Genomic DNA, 24,964 nt, shown 5'->3' with positions numbered 1-24,964 from the left:
TTCTGAAATCCTCTCTGCTGGCCCTCAATGCAGCAAGGGCGCTGGCTGCAGCCAGCATTCCCACGATATCTGCCACAGGCCAGTCCTGTGCTGAGTACTGGAGATGAGCTACAGCTGAGAGGCACAGGGCCCACCAGGGAGGAAGACAGATGACGTACAATCCAAATGACTGCAGCAAAGTAGAGGGAAGTGAAGACCCCCGTCCCTACACCCCACACCCCCACACCCCCCAGCAAGGAAGGACAGTTTCAGGTCAGGCTTAGGCAGCCTTCTGTGAGTCAGCTTTTCCAGATGAATGAGAGCAGGAAGGGTGGCCGTGTCTGAAGGAGGGGGAGTGGTCTGTGAAATAGCATGGTGATGGGCACTGCATCAGCACCCAAGTTTACTGTTGGGGGGCACAGAGGAAGCAGGGAAGAGGACGGTCGGAATCCAGGCAGCAGCTTCCGCTACTCAGGGACTGTGTAACTCCAGGGTGCAGGGTCCTCTCCTACCTCAGAGCAGTGGTGTCTCTTTTGTGAGATTGTCCTGGAGGGACTGACTGGCTTAGTGGCAGGGACAGGTGAGGGATGAATTAAGGGATTTTGTGTTTCTAAGTCAGGTGCATTTCTGTCTGCCCACTGCCTGGGTTTCATGCTTGTGTGTGTGTGAGGGGCTGGTGAGATGGGGTTGGACGGCAGAAGCTGATGTTGGGTATCTCCCACAACCACTCCCCGATCCCCCTCGTGAGGCAGGATGTAGACCAGACTGGCCTTGAACTCAGAGATCTGTCTGCCTCTGCCTCCCAAGCGCTGGGATTAAAGATGTGAATGCTTTTAATTAATTCATGAATCCCAGCACTCAGGAGGCAGAAGCTGGCAGATCTCTGTGAGCTTGAGGCCAGCCTGGTCTATAGAGTGAGTTTCAGGACAACCAAGGCTACATGAAGAATCTCTGTCTCAAAACACCAAAAGAAAGAGCAAGGTGTACACCACCATGCTCAGCTGTCCTAACTTATTTTCTTGATGTAGTCTGTCACTGAGCCTGAGTTTTTGCTGATTTACCTAGACTAGCTGGCCAGTAAATTCCAGGCACCCTCCTGTGGCCACCTTCCCAGCCCTGGGGTCATAGGCTCACATCATATGCCCCACTTTTACACATGACTCCTGGGGATCAAATTCAGGTCCTCATAATTCGGAGGCAAATGCACCTCCATGGCCCAACCACCCTAACTTGTATGTAACTTCTTTCTCTCTCCTTTTTTTTTTGCATTTATGTATTGTGTGATGTGCACATCATGCCATGCCTGTGGGGTCAGAGAGTGGTCTGTGGAGTCGGCTCTCTTCTTCCCACGGGGGGCTTCAGGGTTGACTCAGGTCCAGCCTCACTACTAGTGCTTCCCCGTGAGCTAGCTCTCTGGCCCTTCGCGTAATTTCTGAGGAAGCCTTCAAAGGGTTCAAGCTAAGATCTGTGTCCAGATTGTTTTCCGACGGAGCCGATAGCAGCCCAGAGTGGGTGAGTTAGAGATGAACAGGGTCAGAAGTAGAAAAACCAGGTAGGAAGCTTCTTAAAAAAATACAGCACTTCGGGGCAGAGCTACCTGCTCTGGGTCTCACTGCAGACATCTCCTGGTCGCCTCCACGATCATCCGTCAGGAAGGCTGCAGTCTCCTAGGTTATGGTGTGTTTGGCAAGTGGTAGAGAAAGGCCTGACTGGCCCTGGCAGAAGGAATGACAGCAGGGGTTGTCGCGCCCACCTGACGTCCTGAGGTGGCAGGCAGGCAGACTCAGGAAAGGGCAGGTCATTAGCTCCCTCATCCTGTGTTGACTCCCTCGGCAGTGGTCCGGGTGTGGTTCTCAGCACACGGTGGCTCACAGTCACCTGTAACTCCAGCTCTAGGGGGTGAGAAGCCCTCTTCGGACTTCTCCAGGTTCCTGCACACACACAGTGCACACAAATCCATATACGCACACAAACACATAATTAATCTTTAAAACCAAAAGAAGGGGCCGGGCGGTGGTGGCTCACGCCTTTAATCCCAGCACTCGGGAGGCAGAGGCAGGCGGATCTCTGTGAGTTTGAGGCCAGCCTGGACTGCCAAGTGAGTTCCAGGAAAGGAGCAAAGCTACACAGAGAAACCCTGTCTTGAAAAACCAAAAAAAAAAAAACCAAAAAACAAAAAACCAAAAGAAGGGGAAAAGAGGACATGGCTTTTAGGCCAGTAATGAGGAGTGTCCTCAGCTCCCCACACACCTCCTTCACTTCCGTTGTATTGTAGAGCTGTATGTCTTCTTCTGTTTCCCTTCCACCAGTTTTCTGAGCACATTAAGAATTCTAAAGGGAACCCTGTTGCGATGGTGGTGGTGCACACCTTTAATCCCAGCACTCGGGAGGCAGAGGCGGGCAGAGCTCTGAGTTCAAGGCCAGCCTGGTCTACAGAGCGAGTTCCAGGACAGCCAGGGCTACACAGAGAAACCCTGTCTGGAAAACAAAACCACAAAAAGACAGAGCTTGAGCTGGGCCCACAGCAGCATTTAGTGAAGGCTGGAGTGCTGCTCTGAACCCTCCTTTCTGTCTTCCGTGGACATAGAGTCAAGGTCAGATCCCCACCAGAAGCTGGCACCCAGTTACCAAAGATTGTCTTCAGCAAGGATGAGAAAGTCCTGGGTCAGAGCCAGGAGCCTGCTGTCAGCTCCATGCCCGAAGTCAGCAAGGTGCAGAGAGCCCAAGGTAAGCCTGCTTTGTAGAGATTTTGTTTTCAAGAACCACAGCCTGGCCTGTGTTGTCTGAGCATTGTGCTCTGGAGGCCACACAGAACTACTGTAACAAAGAAGCATGTGGAAGGAAGAGAGAAGGGAGGCCTCTCCTGTCTCCACTGAGCACTTGGGTAGTTGTCCCTGACTAGTCTAGAATGGTGCCTCCCAACTCCTGGGCCTATGTGCAGCCTGTGTATGCCCCTTGGCTTCGCTTTATTCTATCCCACTGTCCTAGTAAATGATTCTGTCACTTGCTCAGCCTTTTCCCTAAAGTGATACATTGTCATCTCCAGGCTTATACAGATATTGGGGCATTGAATGTCTTCATTCATACAGATCTTCTGTGTGGGGACTAGAGAGATGGCTCAGCAGTTAAAAAGGCTTGTTTCCATTCCACATCAGGTGGGTGGGTGGGTGGCATCCATCAGAGTGCAGAAGCGCTGGCAGCTAACACTGGGATGCTGGCTGGGTTTGGGTTTATTTGGTTTGTTTGTTTGTGTATCTAAAGTGCTGGGCATTGTGCATGTCTACAGTCCCATGACTTGGGAAGCTGAGGGAGGAAAAGCACTTGTGCCCAGTCAGTGCAAGCCTGTGCAGCAAAGGGAGACCCAGTTTGGAGGGAAATGCTAAAATGAAAAGGCACGTTGATGTTTTCGGAAGAGCTCCTGCGTCCTGGCCTCTGCCTCCCGAGGCAGCACCTCTCTCCAGATGTTTCTATTGGATTAACTGTTAGTCCCATCTAAAGGTTCATATATGTTCTTTCAAGGTCATTTACCACTTAGGCTGTTAGTTATTTTTTCCTAAATTTGTTGAAAGTTGATGCAAATTAAGAGTCATCTGGAAGCACTGGACTGCAGTGGTGCAGTTCCATGCCTGTGCTTTGGATCTGCTTGTCCAAATCCCTGTGCTTGTGAAACATTCTCTTAGGACTGAACTACTGTCTTCGTTAGGGTTTCTGTTGCTGTGAAGAGACACCCTGACCACGGTAACTCATATAGATGAAAACACTTAATTGGGGGTGAATTGCTTGCAGTTTCAGAGGTTCAGTCCATTATCATCATATGAGGTGGGGAGCATGGCAGCATGTAGGCAGACATTGTGCTGGCTACATCTTGGCTTGCAGGCAACAGGAAATCAATGATGGAAATCCTGGGTAGTAGGTATCCTGAGCGTAGGAAACTTCAAAGCCCACCCTCACAGTGACATATTTCTCCAACAAGGCCATAACACGCCAACAAAGCCACACCTCCTAATAGTGCCATTCCCTATGAAATTATGGGGGCCAATCACATTCAAACTACCACAGCTGCCTTCTTCAGGAGTGGTTTCCTCAGAACAGTGAAGCAGGTACCCACTCTGTGCCATGAAAAAAGCTGTCTTTTTTCTTTTTGAGACAGGATCTCATAACACAGGCTAGCCTTGACTTCTCTGTGTAGCTGAGGCTGACCTTGAACTTCTTATTCTCCATCTTCCACACCCAGAGTACTGTGGTTACAGGCGTGCACTAGCATGCCTAGTTTCATATGGTGCTAGGGATCTAGGGTCTCATGCATGCTAGGCAAGCACTTGGCTAACTGAGCTACATCCCCAGCCATCTACTAGTTAGCCTTTTTTTAATTTAAATATAATTATGTCATTTTTCTCCACTAGTAATCTTAACATACTGCTACTGGGGGGACCCCAAAAACTAGCAGCAATGAAAAAGAGAAGCCAGCAAGTCCAGGCTGGTGGTGCAGCTCAGGAAGAGTGCTCCCCTGCACAGGCTGAGTGTCCTCCCCAGCACCACACACACAGTCGTCTAGCTACCTAAGATTTTCTCCAAGGAAATTGCACCAGTTAGGTGCTTGTTAAGCTGCCTCTGAACGTGCTCACTTAGAAAGTATGGAAAGTTATCCATGTGGCATCTCTGCAGTCAACATTATTTACACAGCCTTTCCCTTGGTTCTGTAATGGTTGGCATAGTAATATTTGCAGCATGCCACTTTGATTTGCTACTTCTGCTGCCCAGTAATTACGTTTGGGGACCTGAAGAGGTGGAGGCCATGAGATTTGTTTGTTTTGGTGATGGGTATTAGATTAGCTGGAGCCCTGTGAAATGGCACTGTGATGTATGATGTGTGAGGTGAACTAGGCAGTGATGGCTTTTAAATGTCTGTGCTTCTAGATGGTTCGAAGACTAGAAGAAGTGCAGTGGATTCCAAGGTAAGCGTGGACCTCCTTCCTGCTCAGCTTCTTTGGATGTGTATGTGTGCTTGCATGTATGTGTGTATGTGCATGTATGTATGCATGGCATGTGGCTTGTGTTTGGAGAGACAGCATCAACACACCAAAACCGTTTTGAACTTACATGGAGTGCTGCATTGCTCAGCACAGGGGAAGCCCAAGTGGTGAGGGCGCACCCTAAGACAGACCTGGGGTAGCACAGGTAGTGCAGGGTGCTGACATGCAGGCCATGGGTTGTCTCAAGCCTTTGATCAGGTATTTATTGGAGCTTGTGGTTCTGAAAACACTTTGCAGGGTCAACAGGGTGATGAGACAGGGTTGAGGACTGGACTTGCCTAGAGCTTTGAAATGTGAAACAAGGTTCTGTCTGGGGGAGATGGAAGCGTGGAAGGGAAGGGGAGAGAGAGGTGTCGCCGCACAGAAGTGAGCAGAAGAGCAGAGATTTGCTCTGGAATGTCCTGATTCTTCAGTGAGGGGACTGTCTTGTTTGTTTGCAGACGGGGTCTCCTAGAACCCAGGCTGGCTTCACCTTGTTACATAGCCAAGGTTGGCCTTGAACTCCCCATCCTCCTGCCTCAGCCTCCCAAGCCAGGATCACGGGTGCACATCCCAGGCCTAGCTTTGCTTGCTCGTTTGTCTTCTTCCTTCTAACCGTTTTGTGAAGGTGTGATTGGGCGACAGTAAACTGCCCGTATTTACAGGGGCTGTTAGATACATTTGACCTGTCACTCAAGATGGTGGATGTGTTCATCACCTCCAAGGCTTCTCCTGCCCCTTCTTTTTCATCCTGTGCCCAGGGAACAGTCACTGCAGTAGACAACAGTTTAGGGGGCCTTAGAGAAATGAGCCACACAGGACGTATTCTTTGTGGCCTTTGTTCAGCATCACCGTCAGAGTTTATTTTGCTCCTGTGTGTATGTAGCTGGTTTCTTTCCATGGCTTGCTGTTAATTAATCTCTTGGCTTGTGCAGAAGACAGTGCTCTGCTATTTAAAGTCGGGAACAGAGTCTAGGTGGGCTGTTCAGCCCTGCCCAGAGCAGCATCCTTGGTCCCGCAGGAGCTGTGGAGTAGAGAGCAGCTCACAGGAAGACTAGAGAGGGAGTAGAGAGTAGCCAGGAAGGAAGGAATTGGGAAAGGGAGCTGCCCTCTCAGACAGGATCTCAGATCTATCTGGAAAGACAGTGAAAGGCTTTGTCAGAGCTCTCAAAGGTCAGCAGTGTTGGTGTTGCAGAAGGGATTTTTTTTTTTAGTTAGCTTTAATTTATTTTTATTTTATGTGTATGAGTGTCCTAGTTAGGGATATTTTTGCCATGATGAAACACCATGACCAAAACAAGCTGGGGAGGAAAGGGTTTATTTGGCTCACATTTCTACACCATAGTCCATCACTGAAGGATATCAAGACAGGAACTCAAGCAAGTCAGGAACCTGGAGGAGGAGCTGATGCAGAGGCCATGGAGGGGTGCAGTTTACTGGCATGCTCCTCATGGCTTGCTCAGACTCCTTTCTTATAAAACCCAGGACTACCAGCCCAGGGATGGCACTACCCACAATGGCCTGGGCCCTCTCTCATCAGTCACTAATTAAGAAAATATGCTATAGCCAGATTTTTGGGGGGCATTTTCTCAGTTGAGTTTCCCTCCTTGCAGATGACTCTGGCTTGTATTGAGTTGATGTAAAACTAACTCGCACAATGAATATTTCCCTGCATGTATGTATATGTACCATCTGTGTGCCTATGCCCCTGTTGGCCAGAAGAGGGTGTTGGATCCTTTGGAACTGTAGTTAGAGTGAGTTTGTCAGTCACCATGTGGGTACTGGGAACCAAACCTGGGTTCTCTGTAGAAGCAGCAAGTGTTCTTAACAACTAAACCATCTCTCCAGCTCAACTAGCTTTAATTTTTTTTTGTTTGTTTGTTTGCTTTGTTGTTTTTTGAGACTGGGTTTCTCTGTGTAGCCTTGACCTTCCTAGAACTTGCTCTGTAGACCAGGCTGACTTTGAACTCAGAGATTCGCCTGCCTCTGCCTCCCAAATACTGGGATTAAAGGCATGCACTGCCGCAGCCACCCAGCTTAGCTTTACTTTTTTTTTTATTTTAAGTGTTTAGATGTTTTGTCTGCAAGTGTATATGTGTATCATGTGCATGAAGTGCCCATAGAAGCCAACAGAGTGCATTAGATGCCCTGGGGTTGGAATTACAGACAGCCCAGGACCTCTGCAAAAAATATCCAGTGCTCTTAATCATTGTTCTATATCTTCAGCATCCCAGTTAGCTTTGCTTTCCTAAGCTTGTTTTCTGCCACTTTTGGTCTGAAACAGATTCTTGTGTCTTTTAGGCAACAGCAGAGAAATCCTTTTCTATTCATAAGAACGATGGGGCAGTTTCATTTCAGGTATGTGTCACCTTGGAGTAACGTTTACTCCTCTCTGCCGTGTCAGAGGGCAAGTCTTGACTGGCAGCATGCTCGTGTGATCCCTTGGCTGCAGGACCACCTCCCTCCCACCACTAGGTGGCTAGCTCCACCTGTGAACCAAGCCACGCGTCTCTGACAGTGAGAAACCTTGTGACAGTGCAGTGTAAGTGATGTGCCCAAGGTCCAACCCCACTCTGCTTAGGTCCTCTTGTGACCCCTCTGCATCCCACGCAGGATGTGACAGAAGCTCACAGTTCTGCACGTGGAAGGGCCTTTGCTAAGAATTGAAGGTGATGTAGTTTTAGAGGGGAGCTCAATTAGGCCCAAAGCCCTCGAGTGGCCAGCCTAGCCAGCCCAGTTATGAATTAAGTGTGGACGTGAGTTGTGCCTTTGTTAACTTGGAAGAGCCTATAGTGGCACACACTGGTCCCGTGTGGACTTTGGATCAGTTGTGACAAGTAGTGACTGATGAAGCTACTGTTAGATCTCAGAACGTGAAGCAGTTTGTTGACTTGAAAGGAGATGCTATGTCTTTGGCTACCTCTGCTGACCTCTGCAGAACCATCACAGGCAGATGGATAAGGTGGAAGTGAGTTGCAGAGCCCAGGCCGCTGTGTGCAGCTGATCACCGCATGGCTCCGCCAGCCATCTCTGTGCAGAGTACTAGAGGCTCACAAGATGAGAACACCCCACTTAACCTCTGTTCTGGAGGTTCCGAGGCTGGCTCACCTCCTGTTGATGAGACCGCTAATTCATTTCTGAGACTGGGAGCTGTGGCTGAGGTTGTGAGCATCTCTTTCTTCCTTACCTGCAGTTCTTCTTTAACATCAGCACTGATGACCAGGAAGGCCTCTACAGCCTTTACTTCCACAAGTGCCCGAGCAGCAAGTCGAGGCCTAGTGAGCAGGTCTCATTCAGCCTGAATGTGAGTACCTCGTGGGGACATCCACAAGGATGCTGCTGTCAGTGTCAGACACCTGCTTCTCCATAAGGATGGGGTGGGCTCGGTGGGAGGGCTTCTGTTTTATTTTGCTTTGCTTTTGGTGCTAGGGATGAAACAGGGCATTGTTCCCCCTTTGCCATCGAGGGCATATGAAACACCACTTTGAGAAAGTGGGGCTGGTCAGCACCTCTGCAGTGGGCAGGTATTTCTGCAGAGGACTTATGAAGAAGGATGTATAGAGTTGGCTGGGGCGTGTTCACCAGCCCAGACAGTAGCAGCCTGCTTGTTACCCACTGGCACACATGCTCTTGAGCTGAAGCGAGACAGCTGTGGATGTGTATTGTCTAAGAGGGATCCATCTTCCACTGGCTGCAGATTGACATCACCGAGAAGAACCCTGACAGCTACCTCTCTGCTGGGGAGATCCCTCTCCCCAAGTTGTACATTTCCATGGCCTTGTTCTTCTTCCTTTCTGGAACCATCTGGATTCATATCCTTCGTAAACGAAGGTAAGTGCTCTGAGTGTGTGGAGAACTGTGTGTTTCATCCTGCTGGATCTGCCCCGGGGGAGGTGGCACTGGAGAGGCCTGCTGTCTCTCAGGGTGTTCCCTGAGACCTAGAGGCTAGTGAGAGGAGCTGCCCACTGTGCTGTTGGCTCACTCTTAGAGTTTTGTTTAAAAAGTAGATCAAAATGTTAGCGTAAACACACAAGCAAACACAATGCATAAGCAGAGTGTTGTCTTAGCTGTAGCCCAGGAAGCTTCACGCAGAGAGTGTGGTGGGTGGTATCTTTCAGGGCCGTCCCTCTTGAGAGGAGTTAGTGAGGATGCCACTGCCCAAGTGGAAGCTTAAAGCCTCCCTGGACTTTCTCCGTTGTCCGCCAGGAGTTTGAACCTGGAAAAAACCTTCAGAGTCCACCTACCTTTCACCAGGACCCGCGTCCCCAAACCCTGGGACTCTGACTTTCTGTCCTCTGTTGTTGAGGGGAATGGCTACATAGGTATGAATTCCATGGCTCCCTGCCCAGAAATCTTAGAACAAAATAGTGTAAAGCATTTTTACATTAAAAGACCCATAGCCTTAGGGTGTGTAAATCTGATATACTGTTACCCAAAACTCACATGATAATTAAAGTGCCCTAGATACCCCTCCCTGGAGCACTGGGGCAGAAGCTGAAACCCTTGGTGTCTTGATTGCCTTTTAACAGACACCCAGAGTCTTGGATGTGGACACCTTTAAAAGAATCTTGTGCTGGACAGTGGTGTTGAATGCCTTTAATCCCAGCACTTAGGAGGCAGAGGCCGGTGGATCTCTATGAATTCGAGGCCAGCCTGGTTTACAGAGTGAATTCTAGGACAGCCTAGGGCTACACAGAGAAACCTTGTGTCAAAAAAAAAAAAAAAAAAAAAAAAAAAAGAATCTTGCATGCTGGCAAGATGGCTTAAATGGGTAAAACTACTTGCTGCCCAGCCTTTTGAGTTCAGTCCCCTGGTTCTGTGTGGTTGAAAGAGAAAACCGAGTCCTGCAAGTTGTCCTCTGGCCTGAGCGTGTTCACCACGGCTCTCCCGCAGCGCACACTTGGCCCGTGACTTCTTCTTGTCTGCCCCTTTTCACTGTGCTTCTTCATCTCCAAAACTGGGGCAGTGACAACTGCCCTTCTTCCCGCCGAGCCTCCTTCATCCTTAGCTCTGTCTGCTCTGTGTCTTTGCACCATCAGGATGCTGTGCAAATGAGGTGCTTCTGGACCCCTTCCTTGCCCATGTTTCCTGGTGTTTCATTTCCCTTTAAGACTCAGCAATGGCAGTATCTTTGTCTCGGCTCACTTGGATCAAATGGTGACAACACCTTTAATCTGTGGTTAAGTGGGGTGACCTATTTTGTGCCAGTCATGCTTTTAACCTTGTGTGGATGTGTGCACATCCAAAAAGATGCAGCTTCAGCCACCCATCCCCATGTAATAGCCTGCGAATGTCCATAGGTTGGAACTTGGTGTTTCACACAGTCATATGACCCCAGGGCTGCCAGAAGTGTTTAGGGCACTTGTTACTCTCATAGAGCTGGAAAGAATGAAACATCTTTGTCACATAAATGAGGCCCAGAGAGTGGAAGTGAGAGACAGCCAGTTACCTGACTGAGCTGGGGCTGGAGGCCAGGGCTGCCTGCTGGTGCCTGCCTCTCCTTTCAGGTTTAGTATGCCATGCACCCCAGGGTGTGAGCCAAGAGGGCTGGGCTGGCAAGCTGATGATTTTCTGTGTTTAGAGGTTGGCTGCTGTCCTAGGCTTATTTTTTTATTATTATTTTATAGGTTTTTATTTTTATTTTTTTATTTTTATTTATTTATTTATTTATTTATTTTTTTGAGCTGAGGATCGCTCGAACCCAGGGCCTTGCGCTTGCTAGGCAAGCGCTCTACCACTGAGCTAAATCCCCAACCCTTTTTGTTTTGTTTTGTTTTGTTTTTGTTTTTGTTTTTCGAGACAGGATTTCTCTGTGTAGCTTTGGAGCCTGTCCTGGAACTCACACTGTAGACCAGGCTGGCCTCGAACTCACAGAGATCCACCTACCTCTGCCTCCCGAGTGCTGGGATTAAAGGCGTGTGCCACCACCGCCCAGTTTATAGTTGTTTTTAATTAATAACATTGAAAACAATGTTAAAGGAACTTGTCATCTACAACAGGGACCTGAATATTTCTGTCCTAGGCTTATTGAGGTGGAGTTGTGCCATTTCAGAGGTGAGGGTCATCAGGGCCAAATCAGTGGCAAGCCTAGGTTGCCATGGTTTCAGAGCCTTTCATTGCTCCAGCATGGGTGCTTAACTGAGAAACCCAAATTAAACTTGCCAGGATGTGAGAGTGGCCTTTCACAGTGGGCAGTGTTGCAGTAAAGCCCACTGCCATTCAATAGTGACAGACTGCTCTAGCCTTGACTTCCTTTTTGACCTTCAAGTAAGTCGTCACTAGAACAGGAAAGTACCCAGGAAATAAACCCAGAAGCCCAGTGTGCGTCAGCCTGTGGTGTGATCTCATTGTCACTCTGTGCATGCTTCTCTCCCAACTGACCGTCCCCCTTTTACTTCCTGTCCCTCACCCACTTTTCCCAGCATGGAAAGTCACCCCAATATGCTGAATATACATATAGTTTGGGACATTTGTATGTTCTTGTAAGTGGTGTCTGTGGTATGCTGGGTTTTGTTTGTTTGGTTGGTCTGGTTTTTGGGGGGTTTTCTGTGTATGTATTAAATGTACAGAAGGTGTGGCCTGCAGGTGCAGCTACTCCAGTTCAGTGCCAGCTCTCCATCAGCTGTACTGCTGTCTCTGCTTCCAAATGCCTGGTTCTAGCCACACCACAGTGTCCCATGGGCTACCCTGTCACGTGTTACCCCTGCAGCCTTAGAGACAGGTCTCCATCCAGGTTGCCACTATCTCCCTGCTGCCTGAGACAGTGCTGGTGTAGCCTGGTGAATCCAGTGCCTGGAGCCCAAGGGTGGCCTGGAGTCTGTGAGGGGAGATGAGTGTAGGGACGTTATCCACGAGGCTAGGAAGAGGGGAGAAGAACATGATGCCAGCACTTTCTCCTCACCTGTCGCCATGGCCAGCTCCCAGACCCTCTGGGTTGGGCTCAAACATTTGCAGTTTCTGTCTTCCCTGGGGTCTCTCATTGTCTCTAGGACTGTCGTCTTTATGCCTGTGTGAACTGACTCAGTATGGTTTCCAGGGAGAAAGCTGGTGGGCTGTGTTAGATGGCCATCCTAGCATGCTTTAGCAGCCATCCTGCCTGCCTACAGTGCATAATTTCCAGTTACTGCATTAAATTGTGGGTGGGAAATGTTGTAGGACTCTGCCTAAGTTACTTTTCTGTTGTTGTGATAAGATGACTTAGTCCTGCCTCAACTTGATATGCCATGGGTTGTTGACTCCCATGGGAGGCCTAACCCTTTCTAAGGAGTGGATGGGGGAGCCAGTAGAAAAGAGGTGGGGGGAGGGAATAGGAGGAGAGGAGGGAGGGGAAACTGTGGTTGGTATATAAAATAAATAAGAAAAATTTAATTGAAAAAAAAAAAAAGACACCATGACCAAGGCAACTTATAGAAGAGAGAGTTTATTTGAGGCTTACAGTTCCAGAGGGTGAGTCCATGACTATCATGGCGGCAGGCAGGCTGGCATTGCGCCAGAGCAGTAGCTGAGAACTCATGTCTTGATCCCCAAGTGCGAAGCATAGAGCTAACCAGGAATGGCTTGTCATTTCCAGTGACCCACCTCTTCCAACAAGGCCACACACCTCCTGGTCCTTCCCAAACAGTTCTACCAACTGGTTACCAAGCATTCAACCATGTAGGGACCATTCTCATTCAAACTACCCCAGACTCATTTGAGGCCATTCCTATGGGCAAAAACTGCTTTTTAAAAAGAAGAAAATGACTTCATGTTTGTGGTTTGCTCAGATTGTACTTGCTGTGCACACCTTTGATCCCAGCACTCGGGAGGCAGAGGCAGGTGGATCTCTGAGTTCAAGGCCAGCCTGGTCTACATAGTGAGTTCCAGGATAGCCAGGGCTACACAGAGAAACCCTGTTTCAAAAAACAACAGCAGCTGGGCGGTGGTGGCACACACCTTTAATCCCAGCACTCGGGAGGCAGAGCCAGGTGGATCTCTGTGAGTTCGAGGCCAGCCTGGTCTACAAGAGAGATCCAAGACAGGCACCAAAACTACACAGAGAAACCCTGTCTTGGGGAAAAAAACAAAAACAAAAACAAAACAGCAAAACCGTACCTGACTGTGTGGCTGCCTTTGGGGAAGTGAAGTCTTTTAATTCTTTCCTCTCTCTTTTTATAGGAATGATGTGTTTAAAATTCACTGGTTGATGGCGGCCCTTCCTTTCACCAAGTCTCTTTCTTTGGTGTTCCATGCAGTATGTATTAGCATTTGGGGTCATTTATGAAATGAAGGGTATGCATACTTGATTGGGAAAATAAGGTAGAAGACGGGGCACAGGTGGGAGCCGAGGGGAACAGTTTCTCTCATAAAGCCCCTTGTGCAGAGAACTGGTCGTGGGGCCAGTGAGCTCAGCCTCCCATCCTACTTTCAAACCACAGTCTCTCCAGAACACTGGCTTTTGTTCTTTGTTTTTGAGACAGTCTTACTCTGTAGCCCAGGCTGGCCTTGAACTCGTGATTCTCCTGGCTTAGCCTCCTGAGTGCTGGGATTATAGATGTGAGTCTTTGTGCACATCAGACACACTTCCCCTAGTTTCTGTCATCTGGAGATGAGTGTTCCCCCTGCCGGGTTGTTCCTGTTCTTCCCTCATTTTACTAAGCATCCTTGTATTCCTGTCCTTGAAGTTCAGTATAGTAAACTTACTGGAGAAAAAAGGCCAAATCTTACAAAGATCAGGAGCCCAAGAACTGAGCTTTGACTACTGAGAACCGGTGCACATCAAAATGAACTTGCCTGTGGAGCCAAGGTCGTGGCTTCCCTGCTCTGGGGGTTGGTTAGGTGTGCATAAAGTGGTTGGCTCTCCTCCTACACTTGAAAATGGAGTCCTAGAAGAAAGCAGAAACGCACTCAGTTATAACAACAGGCCATGACAGTTACTTGGATAATTACCCCTTTGGATTTAAGTTAAGAGATTCTTGGGAGGGCCCCCGAGCCACTTTAAAATCTAGATGCCATTTAGAAAATGAGGACTGTGTGCCATAGCCAGCTCTCCTAGTCCTGCCAGGAATCTGCCTCTTAAGTTCAAATGCTTGGCAGTCCCAAGTGTCTAACCTTGGAGACTGTTGAAGCCAGGTCCCTGTACATGGGACTTTTGACTTTTTACATGGCTGGCTGCTGTCTTACTGTGAGCTGCAGGACTTCCAGACGTGTGCTTGGCTAGGGAGTGAGAGTGTTTGCCAGTGTGAGTCAAGAGAGTGACCTGGGCTGGGGGTTAGGGTCATGGAAGCCTGTCGGCCTCTCTCAGTTCAGTGTGCGAGCACACTGGTGTACTTGCCAGAGACTCGGCAATGGAGGAGTTCGACAGTGGGGTGGGCGGGCACAGCCCATTCCTCATCCTAAGGACTTCTGGAGTCATTTATTGCTTTACCCTGCACTGAGGTGCATGGCACAGCCCTTCTGAAACACAGCTGTTTGATTTCAGATCGACTACCACTACATCTCCTCGCAGGGCTTCCCGATTGAAGGCTGGGCTGTTGTGTACTACATAACTCACCTGTAAGTATGCAGGTCCGCAAGACAGTGGCGGTAGTGCCTGCCTGCATCATGACATGGCTTACAGAGATGCTTAAAGCCTAGAGCTAGGGATGTGGCTCAGAGTGCTTGCCAAGCATGTATAACTCCCTGTGCTCCATCCCCAGCATTGCATAAACCAGGCCTAGTGGAGCACACCCACGATCCTAGCCCTCAGGAGGTGGAGACAGAGGCAAGAGGATTTGGAGTTCAAGGTCATCTTTGACTACATTTTGAGTTAAAGTTTGAGTTAGCTTGGGTTATGTGAGATCTTGTCTTAAAAAAAATAAAAAGAAATGGGGGTCTACAGAAATGGCTCAGAGGTTAAGAGCACTGGCTGCTCTTCCAGGGCTCCTGAGTTCAATTCCCAGCACCCACATGGTGGCTCACAACCATCTATAACGGGATCTGATGCCCTCTTCTGGGTTGCAGGCATACATACATACATACAGACAGACAGAGCACTCATATACATAAATAAATCATAAAGAAAAAAAGAAATGGGGGAGTGTCGAATCTTGGAATGAGTTGACAGGGTGATTGACAGGACTAGAATCTGGGGGCCTGGTGGTATCTGTGAAATGTTCTGTCTTCTAGACTAAAGGGGGCGCTGCTGTTCATCACCATTGCTCTCATCGGCACTGGCTGGGCCTTCATCAAGCACATCTTGTCTGATAAAGACAAGAAGATCTTCATGATCGTCATCCCGCTCCAGGTACGGGAACTGTGGCTGACTTGTCGGTCCTCCCTGGCTCTGGGCGGGGCTCAGCTCCAGGCCTGTGTGCAGGGAGTCATCTCCCTTGGAAACCTGAGCTTCTACCACTGTGGGCTGCAGATAGGGGCTCCCTTCTGACTGCTGACAGACCTAGTTTCAGGTGTGCCCTGCAAGTCTTGGTGGCCACTTGCTGTCAGACAGGGCATCCTAGATGGTGGTTTGAGAGCTGCAGAGAAGTGAGGGATCAGTTCTGTCATGCCTTCTGCTGCTGCCAGTAGCAGAATGGTTCCCTTAGGCCATGTTCCCTGCAGTATTTTAGAACTCAGTGGCTTCAGTGAGTTTTCCTGCAAGGTGGAATAGGAGAGTGGCCCCATAGGGCTGACATTTTTAAACAGAAAACTTTGAGCTACACTCACCCTGTGTTTGGAGACTGTGGTCTGAGACCTGACTGACAAGTACATAGCCCCTCAGGGAGGACCCGTGGTTTGTCTTACATCAGCAGGCTGTGCAAGGAAGCAGAGACTGGAGCTGAGGGCACCATAGCCAGGTACCTCTTCCTGGCTGCCTGGTCACAGCCATGCCTTTGGGGAGGGCACTCCTTCTGTTTAAGACCATAGCATGGGTGTGGCTGGCAGGAGAGGAAGGAAGAGGGAAATTTCCTGGGCATGTCACCTCTGGGGATCGATTGGCTGCTGGCAGTATTCAGCAGGGAGGCGCATGGGTTAGCACCAGACCTGTGACACAAACCAGTTGCTGTAGGTTTTCAGGGAGAAAGTAATCACTCAGAATGGTCTAGAAGGGCCTTGTGATGGAGATGGAGCTTGGTTGGATGTTTAAGGAAGGAATGTGACAGGTAAAGGAGTAGCCACAGATACCTGTGGCACTTGTCAGAGGAACCAGACAAGCTAAGGTCTTCTGGTAACCAAACCACCAGGGCCACCACTAGGCAGCTGGAGTTCCATACCCTGCCATGGTGTTGTGAGTGTGTGCGGGACAGAGCCCGAGTTCTCCTTGCACTTTGGGGATTGCCCTTCATGTCTCTCTGGCAGATTCAGGCCATTCTGTCTGTTGACTCCTCCCCTGGCCTGAGCTGGGTGTGAAGAAGCCTCTGTCCTGCTGACTCCTGAAGGATGAACACATGAGGCCACATTGACTGTCACCCCAAGGAAGTAGGATGTTTGAAACCAAAGATGAGGAGTTAGTGTTTAGACAACGGGACTGGTCTGGGAAGCTCTTGACCAAAGTCAGCATCCTTTTGCCATGGGGAGCACCAGAGAGTTTCTTTTCTCTTTCCCTTTTGTTTCTCTTGTGCTTGGCATGGAACCAGGACCTTGAACAGGCAGGGCAAACAGTGTGCTGAGCCCCACCTAACCCTTACCTGAAGCAGAAGCGAGTAACTTGGTGTTCAAGAGCACTGTGGGGCGTGGCTCAGCACTTCCTCTGGGAACAGCCTCTTTCATGCAGAGTGCGTGAATTGGGGTTTACATTTCTAGGCTAGGACCGAAGCCAGCAAGCCCATCCCACTCCATCTCACCGAGCTGGAGTTAGAGTTGTGTTCAGGACACCTGACTTGTAAAGTGGGTGCTGGGATCCAGCCTCTGTGCCTCATGGTTGCTTGGCAGGCACTGTAACTGCTGTGCTAGCTCTCCAGTCTCCACAGGTCTCGTCTTTATCTCTGCACCACAGCTCATGGGTTCCCTAAAGGAAGTAGCATAAATCAGAAACTTCACTGAGACACAGTGTGTGAGGTCTCAAATAAGCCCATTGGAAAACTGTTCATAACCTGCTGAGAATCCAAGGGCAGGGCTAAAATCACAAGGCAAAGCTTTGATTGTGGAAATAGAAGCAAGACATGGAGGCAGATGAGCCTCAGGAAGACCTGTGTCCTGTGCAGTATAGGGTACCAGACTGGCTAGCCCATGTGAATAACACAGCAGTCACTGAACTCTGCATTTCTTGCCATCCCAACCTCGGGTCTTTGTATCAGCTACTTAGAATTGTTGTCCCTGAGGACCAAGACTTCTCAGGAAGAGCTGGGCCTGAGGAGTGTTGACATCCTGGCTATGTGGGATGTGAAATGCCACCTGCCCAGTAGCTTTTGAGACTGCCTGAGGCTTTGAGTGTCCCAAAGCAAAGTGTTTTCATTACCCATTGCTACATACCACCCCAAACTTAATGATTTGAGGCAACGCCAAGTAGTAACTCTCCATATCTTTGGGCCAGGGATTTAGAGGTGTCTTAATTGGATAGGCCTGACTTGGGGCCTGGTTGCAGTCTGATGGTGACTGGGGTCTGGTGTGGGGGCCATCCCACCCTCACTTTCCCCCAGAGTACTCTTGAGTAGGAGCAGCAAGAAATATTAGATAGAAGTAAAGAGGGGAGAGAAACAGAAAATACAAGGTAGCCTTGTAGGAGGGCCTGGATCCTAATCCATCCGGCCCCGACTGTCTCTGCCCTAGGGTATTTAAAGGAATGCCTAGGGGTGAAGCAAAGGACCTCCCCCCAGCACAGGTGCAGACTGTCTCAGACACCTGGTACTCGGGCTTGTGGTCCAATCATCCTTTTATGCAGACCTGCTGGGTAAAGCCTAAATGGGCTCCAGCAGTCTAGGATATGTAGTCTTCACTGAGTCTGTGTCCTGGACTAGGAATACCTGATGAGACGGAGGAGAAACAGCGGGGGCTCCTTGGACATGTCTTTACATAGTTTCTCCGCCATTGCAGTTACGGGGGAAGTCAGGCTTCTGCAGCCCAGCAGGGGGCCAGGAGGAAGCTGTCCCCACTGTGGAAATCACCCAGCAGCTAGCTTCTTCACAGGCCTGACAGGGTCAGGGGCTGGCGAGCTGAGAGGCGAGGTTCTCAGGGAGCTTCTGAGTGACAGTAGCGCTCCAGCCAGGTGAGCACCCCACTTGGGGCCACTGTCCTAAGAGCACTTATGCTTTGGGGTCTCATGTTGTAGGTGCTGGCAAATGTGGCCTACATCATCATAGAGTCTACTGAGGAGGGCACGACAGAGTATGGCTTGTGGAAGGACTCTCTCTTCCTGGTTGACCTGCTGTGCTGTGGCGCCATCCTCTTCCCAGTGGTGTGGTAAGTAACCTTGGGAGGGCAGCGCGGGTACAGCCAGAGCGTGTACAGCCAGAGTCACACGGCTGTCTGAGAAAGACGGCCCTGGGGGGCCCAGGCCCTAGCTACCGAGAGGACTCCAATGGAGCTGGTCTGGACTCTAGGCCAAGGGTTCAGTTCTACCCAGTCGAGGAGGGTGTAGAAGGGAGAGTTAGTGACACTGTAAACTGTCAGCCGGAATCTGATAAGGGCTGAGTAGGAGAGTCATTTCTCTTGCCAGTTTAGATGGAAGAGTGGGAATATACTCTAACATAAAACTAGGGGTCGTTCTCAGGCCACCCAGGTTTGGGGGCTCTGGAGAGTGGCTTGCTCTGATCCAGAAATGGCAGGCTTCAGGTTTGTGCTTCAGTTGTACGACAAGAGGTGTCATTGCTGTGCTCTGTGAGGAAGAGGCTTTGTGAATCCTGGCAGAGGTGCCGGTTGATGACAACACAGCACCCTGCTCGTCCTCAGTGTCTGCCTCACGGCTTCTCTAGAGCAGCTGGTGCTCGGTTAATGTGGAGGGAGTGAGGTGCATTCTCAGGCAGGACCCATTTCTGTGAGTCAGTGCTTTCCAGAATCCTAAGGTTGTCGGGTGTACTGTCCAGCCACCATGACTGTTGAGAGCATGGTTCTAGTTAGAGTCACCCTCCCGCTAGGCTTTGTATAACCCAAGTATTCCTGTTAACCAGCTGCTGCTGGTATAGAGGAGGCTGGGAGGGCTGGGGTGGGGTTCAGGTGGCACAGTGCTTACCTAGCATGCTTGAAGCCTTGGGTTCCTTCCCCAGCACCACATAACATGGCAGTGTGGTGCATCTGGAGTCTCAGCCTGGAGGAAGTAGAGGCAGAAGGATCCTAAGTTCCAGCTCATCCTCTGCTATATAACAAGCTTGATGCCACATGAGATCCTGTCTCAAAAAAAAAAAAAAAAAAAAATGGGGGTGAGACCATTCCATGCAGTCTCCTCAGCTGCCCTGCCATCCTGCCCCATTACCATCAGGCTGGTCAGTGCTGCCTCAGGTAGTGGGGACCTTGCTGGGAAGCAGGCGTTAGGTCCTATTCTTAGTGTCTGTCATTGTTGGAACACTGAAGTACAAGGGTCCCAGATGAGCATCGTCTTCGTTACTTTTCTATTGCTACGGTCAGATACCATGACCAAGGCAACTTATAGAAGAGAGAGATTATTTGGGGTTTCAGAGAGTCAGAGTCCATGACCATCATAGCAGGGAGCATGGCGGCAGGCAGGCAGGCATGGCATAGGAGTAGTAGCTGAGACCTCACATACCAATCTGCAAGTAGAAAGCAAAAAGCGCTAACTCAACCTCAGAAGCCTACCTCCTGTGACACACCTCCTCCAACAAGACCACACCTCCTAATCCTTCCCAAACAGTTCCACCAACTGGGCCCCAAGTATCAAGTGTATGAGTCTATGAGGAGTGGGGTGGGGAGAACATTCTCATTCAAACCACTGCAAGCATAGAGCCACCAAGCCATCAGTGGTCATTTCTTATCACTTGGTCACAGCCCTGAGAAGGTACCCAATGGCAATACTCTTTATGGTGCACATCCTGAAAATTGCTGCAAGAGATGAGATGCTAATAAATACAGAAGAAACAGCATCAGTGGACTGGTGAAATGGTTTAGTAGCTGCCAAGCCTAATGACCTGAGTTTGCTCCCTGGAACCCACGTCGGGGAAGGAGAAAACCTATACCAGCAAGTTGTCCTCTGACCTCCACATGGACATGTGCACACACATACACACTAAGATTTAATTACAAATAAATAGCACTATTAAATTTCTGAAATACTTGATTTCAGCCAGCCTTGGTTCAGCAGCGGCATAAACTGCCTTTATGCTGATGGCCTTCATGTGTTCACTTTATCATGAAGCTTGGAGGGTGGTACTTTGCTGAGGTCTTGGGAGTGATTTATCTGTAGATAAGAGGGTCAGCATTAGAAGAGGAGCCCTGCCTGTGGATCCCTGGCCTGCTTCCCTTCACTTCCTTGTCTGTCTGCTCAATGCAGACTTTCCCCTGTGGCTGTGAGCTGTGCCTGTAGCTCCAAGTCTTTCTTATTTTGTCCTGTTCTTTGAGCAGGGATTCACTGTGTAGCTCTGGCTGGCCTGATGCTCACTTTTAGTCCAGAGTGGTCTTAAACTGTCAGCAGGGCTCCTGTGTCAGCCTCCTGAGTGCTGGGATAGCAGGCATGTCCCACAGGGCTGGCTTCATGCATCTTTAATAATGTTAATGTCCCCTGCCTAGAGCATAGTGACTAGTTGTCAGCACAGCCCAGCCAGAAAAAGGATGCCAGAGACTAGCCTTTTCCAGAGCTATAAATCTTACCAGAGCCCGAGACCTGCACAGCTGCCAGACCTCAGTTAGGAATCAGCAGTGGCTTTCTCCTGGGTCATCCCCCTGGCAGGGCTGCTCAGTGATGCTGACTGTCTCCTGAGGGACAGGGTGGCTGCAGGAATGAGTGGAGTTAAATGGTGTTTCCGCTGCCTCTCCTGCTGGCCCTGATTCTGCCAGCAGAGAGCATCTTCGCCATAAATTGAGCACCATAAATGGCCAAGTGTGGACTGGCAGAGACCTGTTGTTTTAGGGAGGGTGCTGTCCAGTCATCTGGTCCAGTCCTTTCGGTTACAATGGGGTTCAGGGCCCAAGTTACTAGAGCCAGAAATGGAAGAGAACGCAGGCTCCTCTACTAACCTCTGCTCTCCGACTGGTTATTTTTAGGTCGATCAGACATTTACAAGAAGCCTCAGCCACAGATGGAAAAGGCAAGTTCCCTTGTGCTCCTTTGTGTCCCTCCCACGGCACTGGCATTTGTCCTTGAGAACTGGGATAGATTCTGGCTCCCCAGCACCAGCTTCTGGGGGACAGGCTAGGCAGGGCTGGGGACTCACTCTGTAGAGGCAGCATGGATGGTTTGGTGGGGAAGCAGGTGCCAGCTTACAGAGCCAGAGATAGTTGCGGAGAGAGGCCTGGGGCAGCAGCCCTGTGTCATTTCTGCTGTCCATTGTGATTGTGATATTTACCTTTTTAAAAAATTATTTAAATTTTTGTTTTGTTTTTCAAGACAGGGTTTCCCTGTGTAGCCCTAGCCGTCCTGGAACTCACTCTGTAGAATAGGCTGGCCTCAAACTCAGAAATCCGCCTTCCTCTACCTCCTGAGGATTAAAGGTGTGTGCCACCACAGCTGGTCCAAGATCTTCACTTTTCAGAACCAAATCCCATAGCAAATCTCAGGCGGGAATACTGGGGTCTGGGAAGGGCCGGAGAGCGGTGCTCCGTGGGTCGAGAGGGCAGCGTGCGGTATCCTTCTGCTTACTGCAGCACACTGTCCGTGTTTGTTTGACGGGAGACTCGGGGGCTAAAAAGCCCTTCCGCATCACCTGCTGTCCCCGCACTGTTCCCTCACGACGCCAGGCGACTCTTACAACTCTGTGTTGCAGTGTCCGGTGTGTGTCTGTCTGTACCAGTTTGTGGACTGCCCACCAGGTGGAGGAACGGTGCTCTTGGAGCTCGGGAAATGGCCTACCTGACTACATTCCAGAGTTTTATCACTGAGCGTTAGGTTTGTTTTTGTTTTTGTTAGAAAAATATGGGTTCATTCCACAGGCTTGATAATTTATATCAAATTATTTCACTTTGGGGGGGTTGTTTTGTGTTTGTTTGTTTTTAAAGATTTATTTTTCTTTTTATGTATGTGGGGTTTTCCCTGCCTGTATGTCTGTGTGAGGGTGTCGGATCCCCTGGAACTGGAGTTACAGACAGTTGTGAGCTGCCATGTGGGTGCTGGGAATTGAACCCGGTCCTTTGGAAGAGCAGGTGGTGCTCTTAGCTTTCTCCAGCCCCGTTTTGTGGTTTTGGTGTTGAGATTGAAGCAAGACATGTACTTGGCCACTGAGCTCCCTCCCCTGCCGTGTCCAAGTGTTTATTGGATTGCCGACTCCTAGCTTTGAGGTTTCACTTCAGGACTTGAGTGTGCTCACTGGGCTATTTATGTTCTGTTCAGCTTGGACCCAGAATAGCCCATCCAGCTGTCCAGGCTCCTGCAGCTCTGGGCAGCCCTGTATAGGAGACACTGCCATGGTCAGAGCCGAGTCAGTACCCGGCGGCCTCTGCACATGCTCAGTGCCAGCTCTGTTCTCTCTAGTGCTGAGGTACAGCTTCTCTGTCGTGTTTCCTCTTTATTTCCAAAGGCCCTTGACCCCTGCCACCCCCTACCCATGCCCTCAGCAGCACAGTCTTCTCAGCTGCAGCTGTAGTCCAGGCAGTTTGGGCAGCATGCCAGTGACTTCCCAGACCCGGGCAGCCCACCTGCCTCCTGCAGTGGGCAGAAGAGTGTAGATGTGGGACTCTGAGGAAGCACCTGCCCTGAGGGAAAGCCTGCCTGGCTGTGCTAGGGATGTTCCCAGCCTGTTGTCTGTGTTGTGTTGTGTGTATTGTACTAAAAGGTGACTTAGTGCGTTTATAACTTAATGCATACAGGTTCCTCAATGTATTAAGATGGGACAGTTTATGTGTCTTGTTTTGCCTGCAGATAGGCTCGATACCATGAGTGAGTTATAGACAGTTGTGAGCTGCCATGTGGGTGCTCCTAACTGCTAAGCCATCACTCCAGCCCCTCCTCCTTTCTTTTCCGTTTTTGTGTGTGTGTTTTTTGAGACAGGTCTCATTGGGCAGGGCTGGCTGGCCTGTCTCCTAGCGCCTTTTTCCTTGCATGTTTTGGTGTTTCTAAATGAGCATCCAGCATCTTCCTTCCGCTGCTTATCCTTCTAGCCTCTGCCGGGTAGCCTTCCGCACTTGGTCCTCCATCTTGTCTCGAGGTCCTGAGTGTGACTGGAGATTGGTCTGTGACATTCACCACACTGATCTTAGCTGAGGATGACATGAAGGGCTTGGCCTATGGTAGATAGCACAGCAGGCTGTGTGATGAAGAGAGCCCACAGAGAGGTTATTTTCTGTCTAGAGCAGTGCTTCTCAACCTTCCTGATGCTGTAACCCAGTAATACAGTTCTCATGGTGTGCTGACCCCAGCCATAAAATTGTTTTTGTTGTTACTTCATCACTAATTTTGCTACTGGTACGAGTTGTAAATATCTGATATGCAGATAGTTTCAGGCCACTACTGTGAAGTGAAGGGATCACGACTCACAGGTTGAGAACATTGGTCTAGACCAGGAGCACATGGGGTCTTCCACCAGGTGGCAGTATGAGACTTCTCTAGTTGTAAAAGCAGCCCTGCATCCCACCCATGAGGAAGGGCATGTACAGAAAACCTCTTGCCCTAAAGAAGGGCAAGAGACAGGATGGGGGAGTCTGCTCTGTGGGACGGTTTTGAGCTGATCCACAAGTGTGTACTTCACTCTGGTCTTTGAAAAATAACTTCCAGAGTCAAAGAAGCCATGTTCCCTCAGTGGAAACCCCACAGAGAAGCATGGGACCAGCACTCTGCTAGCTGGTCATTGTCACCACAGTACAGCCCTGCCTAAGTCCTCCAGATCTGTGGTCACCCTCTGGGCAGGTCTACCCCAGGGTCTGGAGGCACGTGGTCAGATGGAGCTGGTGCTTTACTGTCTCTCCTCAGCTCATCACCCGTTGATCTGTCACGGCCTCAGCAGTGACCTGGGTGTGTGTAGGTGCTGTGCAGACTGAGAAAGCAAGCGGATGCTGTTCAGCGTGGCTTTCGGGGTGTGTGTTGGGCTCGTGTGCACCCTTTGTCTCTCGATTCCCTTTGGCTGAGGGAGAACAAAGGAAATGGTTAAGAGAAGCAGCCCACGCCCTGCCTGTTGCTTTTCCACCACACACTGAGGGTTCTCTCGGGTCATCTCTCATTGCAGTCTGCAGCCTTTAGTGGCACGGTGGGTGCCCATGCTCCAGCCTCCTGCCAAGATCTGCTGGCTGCTTGGCCCTGGAACCTGCAGCCCAATTCCTCCTCGCTCCAGTTCTCTCTCTCTGGCATCATTACCTGGCTTGGGAATGTTCTGCATAACTTGACTGTTGGGCCCTACCTCTGGTCATCGGGTTTTTGTCTTCTGTTCCTGAGGGAAAAGCAGAAGTATTCTAGAGAGCCTTCCATTTTACATGTGCTTCAGAAACATGTGGTGTGATTGGATGGCTGCAGGCCTCGTTCTCAAGGGCCAGTGGAGGCATGGCCTCGTTCTGAATGGCTGCCATGGTCAGAAAGGAACCTTAGCCATAGGACATCATTTTGGCACTCTCAGGGTTCTTTGGGTCACATTGGCTTCAAGCCCAACATTATAGTGTCTGGGTCACTGTTCTGTGAAGAGACACCATGACCACAGCAACTCTTATAAAGAAAACATTTAATTGAGTGCTTACAGTTTCAGAGTTTTAATTCGTTATCATCATGGCAGGGGGCATGGTGGCAGTCATGGCAGCATGGTGCTGGAGAAATAGCTGAGAGCGATATCCTGATCCACAGGCACAGAGAGCCTGGGCCTGCCATGGGCGTTTGAACCCTCAAAGTCCACCCCTAGTCACACACTTCCTCCAACAAGGTCACGTCTGTATGAGCCTGTGGGAGCCGTTCTTACTCAGACTGCCACGTGTGCTCTGTGCTCTGGGAGCCTCACTGGTGT

The 24,964-nt window shown here is 49.9% G+C and overlaps 1 protein-coding gene across 1 annotated transcript in view; it reads left to right on the top strand.

Annotated features, from left to right (window-relative positions):
- The window catches only part of Gpr107 (G protein-coupled receptor 107), a 65,104-nt gene that overhangs the window by 18,619 nt on the left and 21,521 nt on the right, over nucleotides 1-24,964 (top strand). Inside the window, exons 5-14 of the mRNA XM_052722738.1 lie at nucleotides 2,567-2,706; nucleotides 4,897-4,934; nucleotides 7,293-7,349; nucleotides 8,185-8,295; nucleotides 8,689-8,822; nucleotides 13,146-13,221; nucleotides 14,449-14,522; nucleotides 15,135-15,252; nucleotides 18,211-18,341; nucleotides 21,093-21,136. Coding sequence (XP_052578698.1) covers nucleotides 2,567-2,706; nucleotides 4,897-4,934; nucleotides 7,293-7,349; nucleotides 8,185-8,295; nucleotides 8,689-8,822; nucleotides 13,146-13,221; nucleotides 14,449-14,522; nucleotides 15,135-15,252; nucleotides 18,211-18,341; nucleotides 21,093-21,136 — 923 coding nt within the window. The remainder of the gene's footprint in view (nucleotides 1-2,566; nucleotides 2,707-4,896; nucleotides 4,935-7,292; nucleotides 7,350-8,184; nucleotides 8,296-8,688; nucleotides 8,823-13,145; nucleotides 13,222-14,448; nucleotides 14,523-15,134; nucleotides 15,253-18,210; nucleotides 18,342-21,092; nucleotides 21,137-24,964) is intronic.

Source organism: Peromyscus californicus, unplaced genomic scaffold (assembly GCF_007827085.1).
Source record: "Peromyscus californicus insignis strain IS unplaced genomic scaffold, ASM782708v3 Scaffold_7__1_contigs__length_154581171, whole genome shotgun sequence".
Lineage (NCBI taxonomy): Eukaryota > Metazoa > Chordata > Mammalia > Rodentia > Cricetidae > Peromyscus > Peromyscus californicus.
The sequence above is the reverse complement of the archived record's forward strand: the minus strand, read 5'-3'. Positions and strand labels throughout refer to the sequence as shown.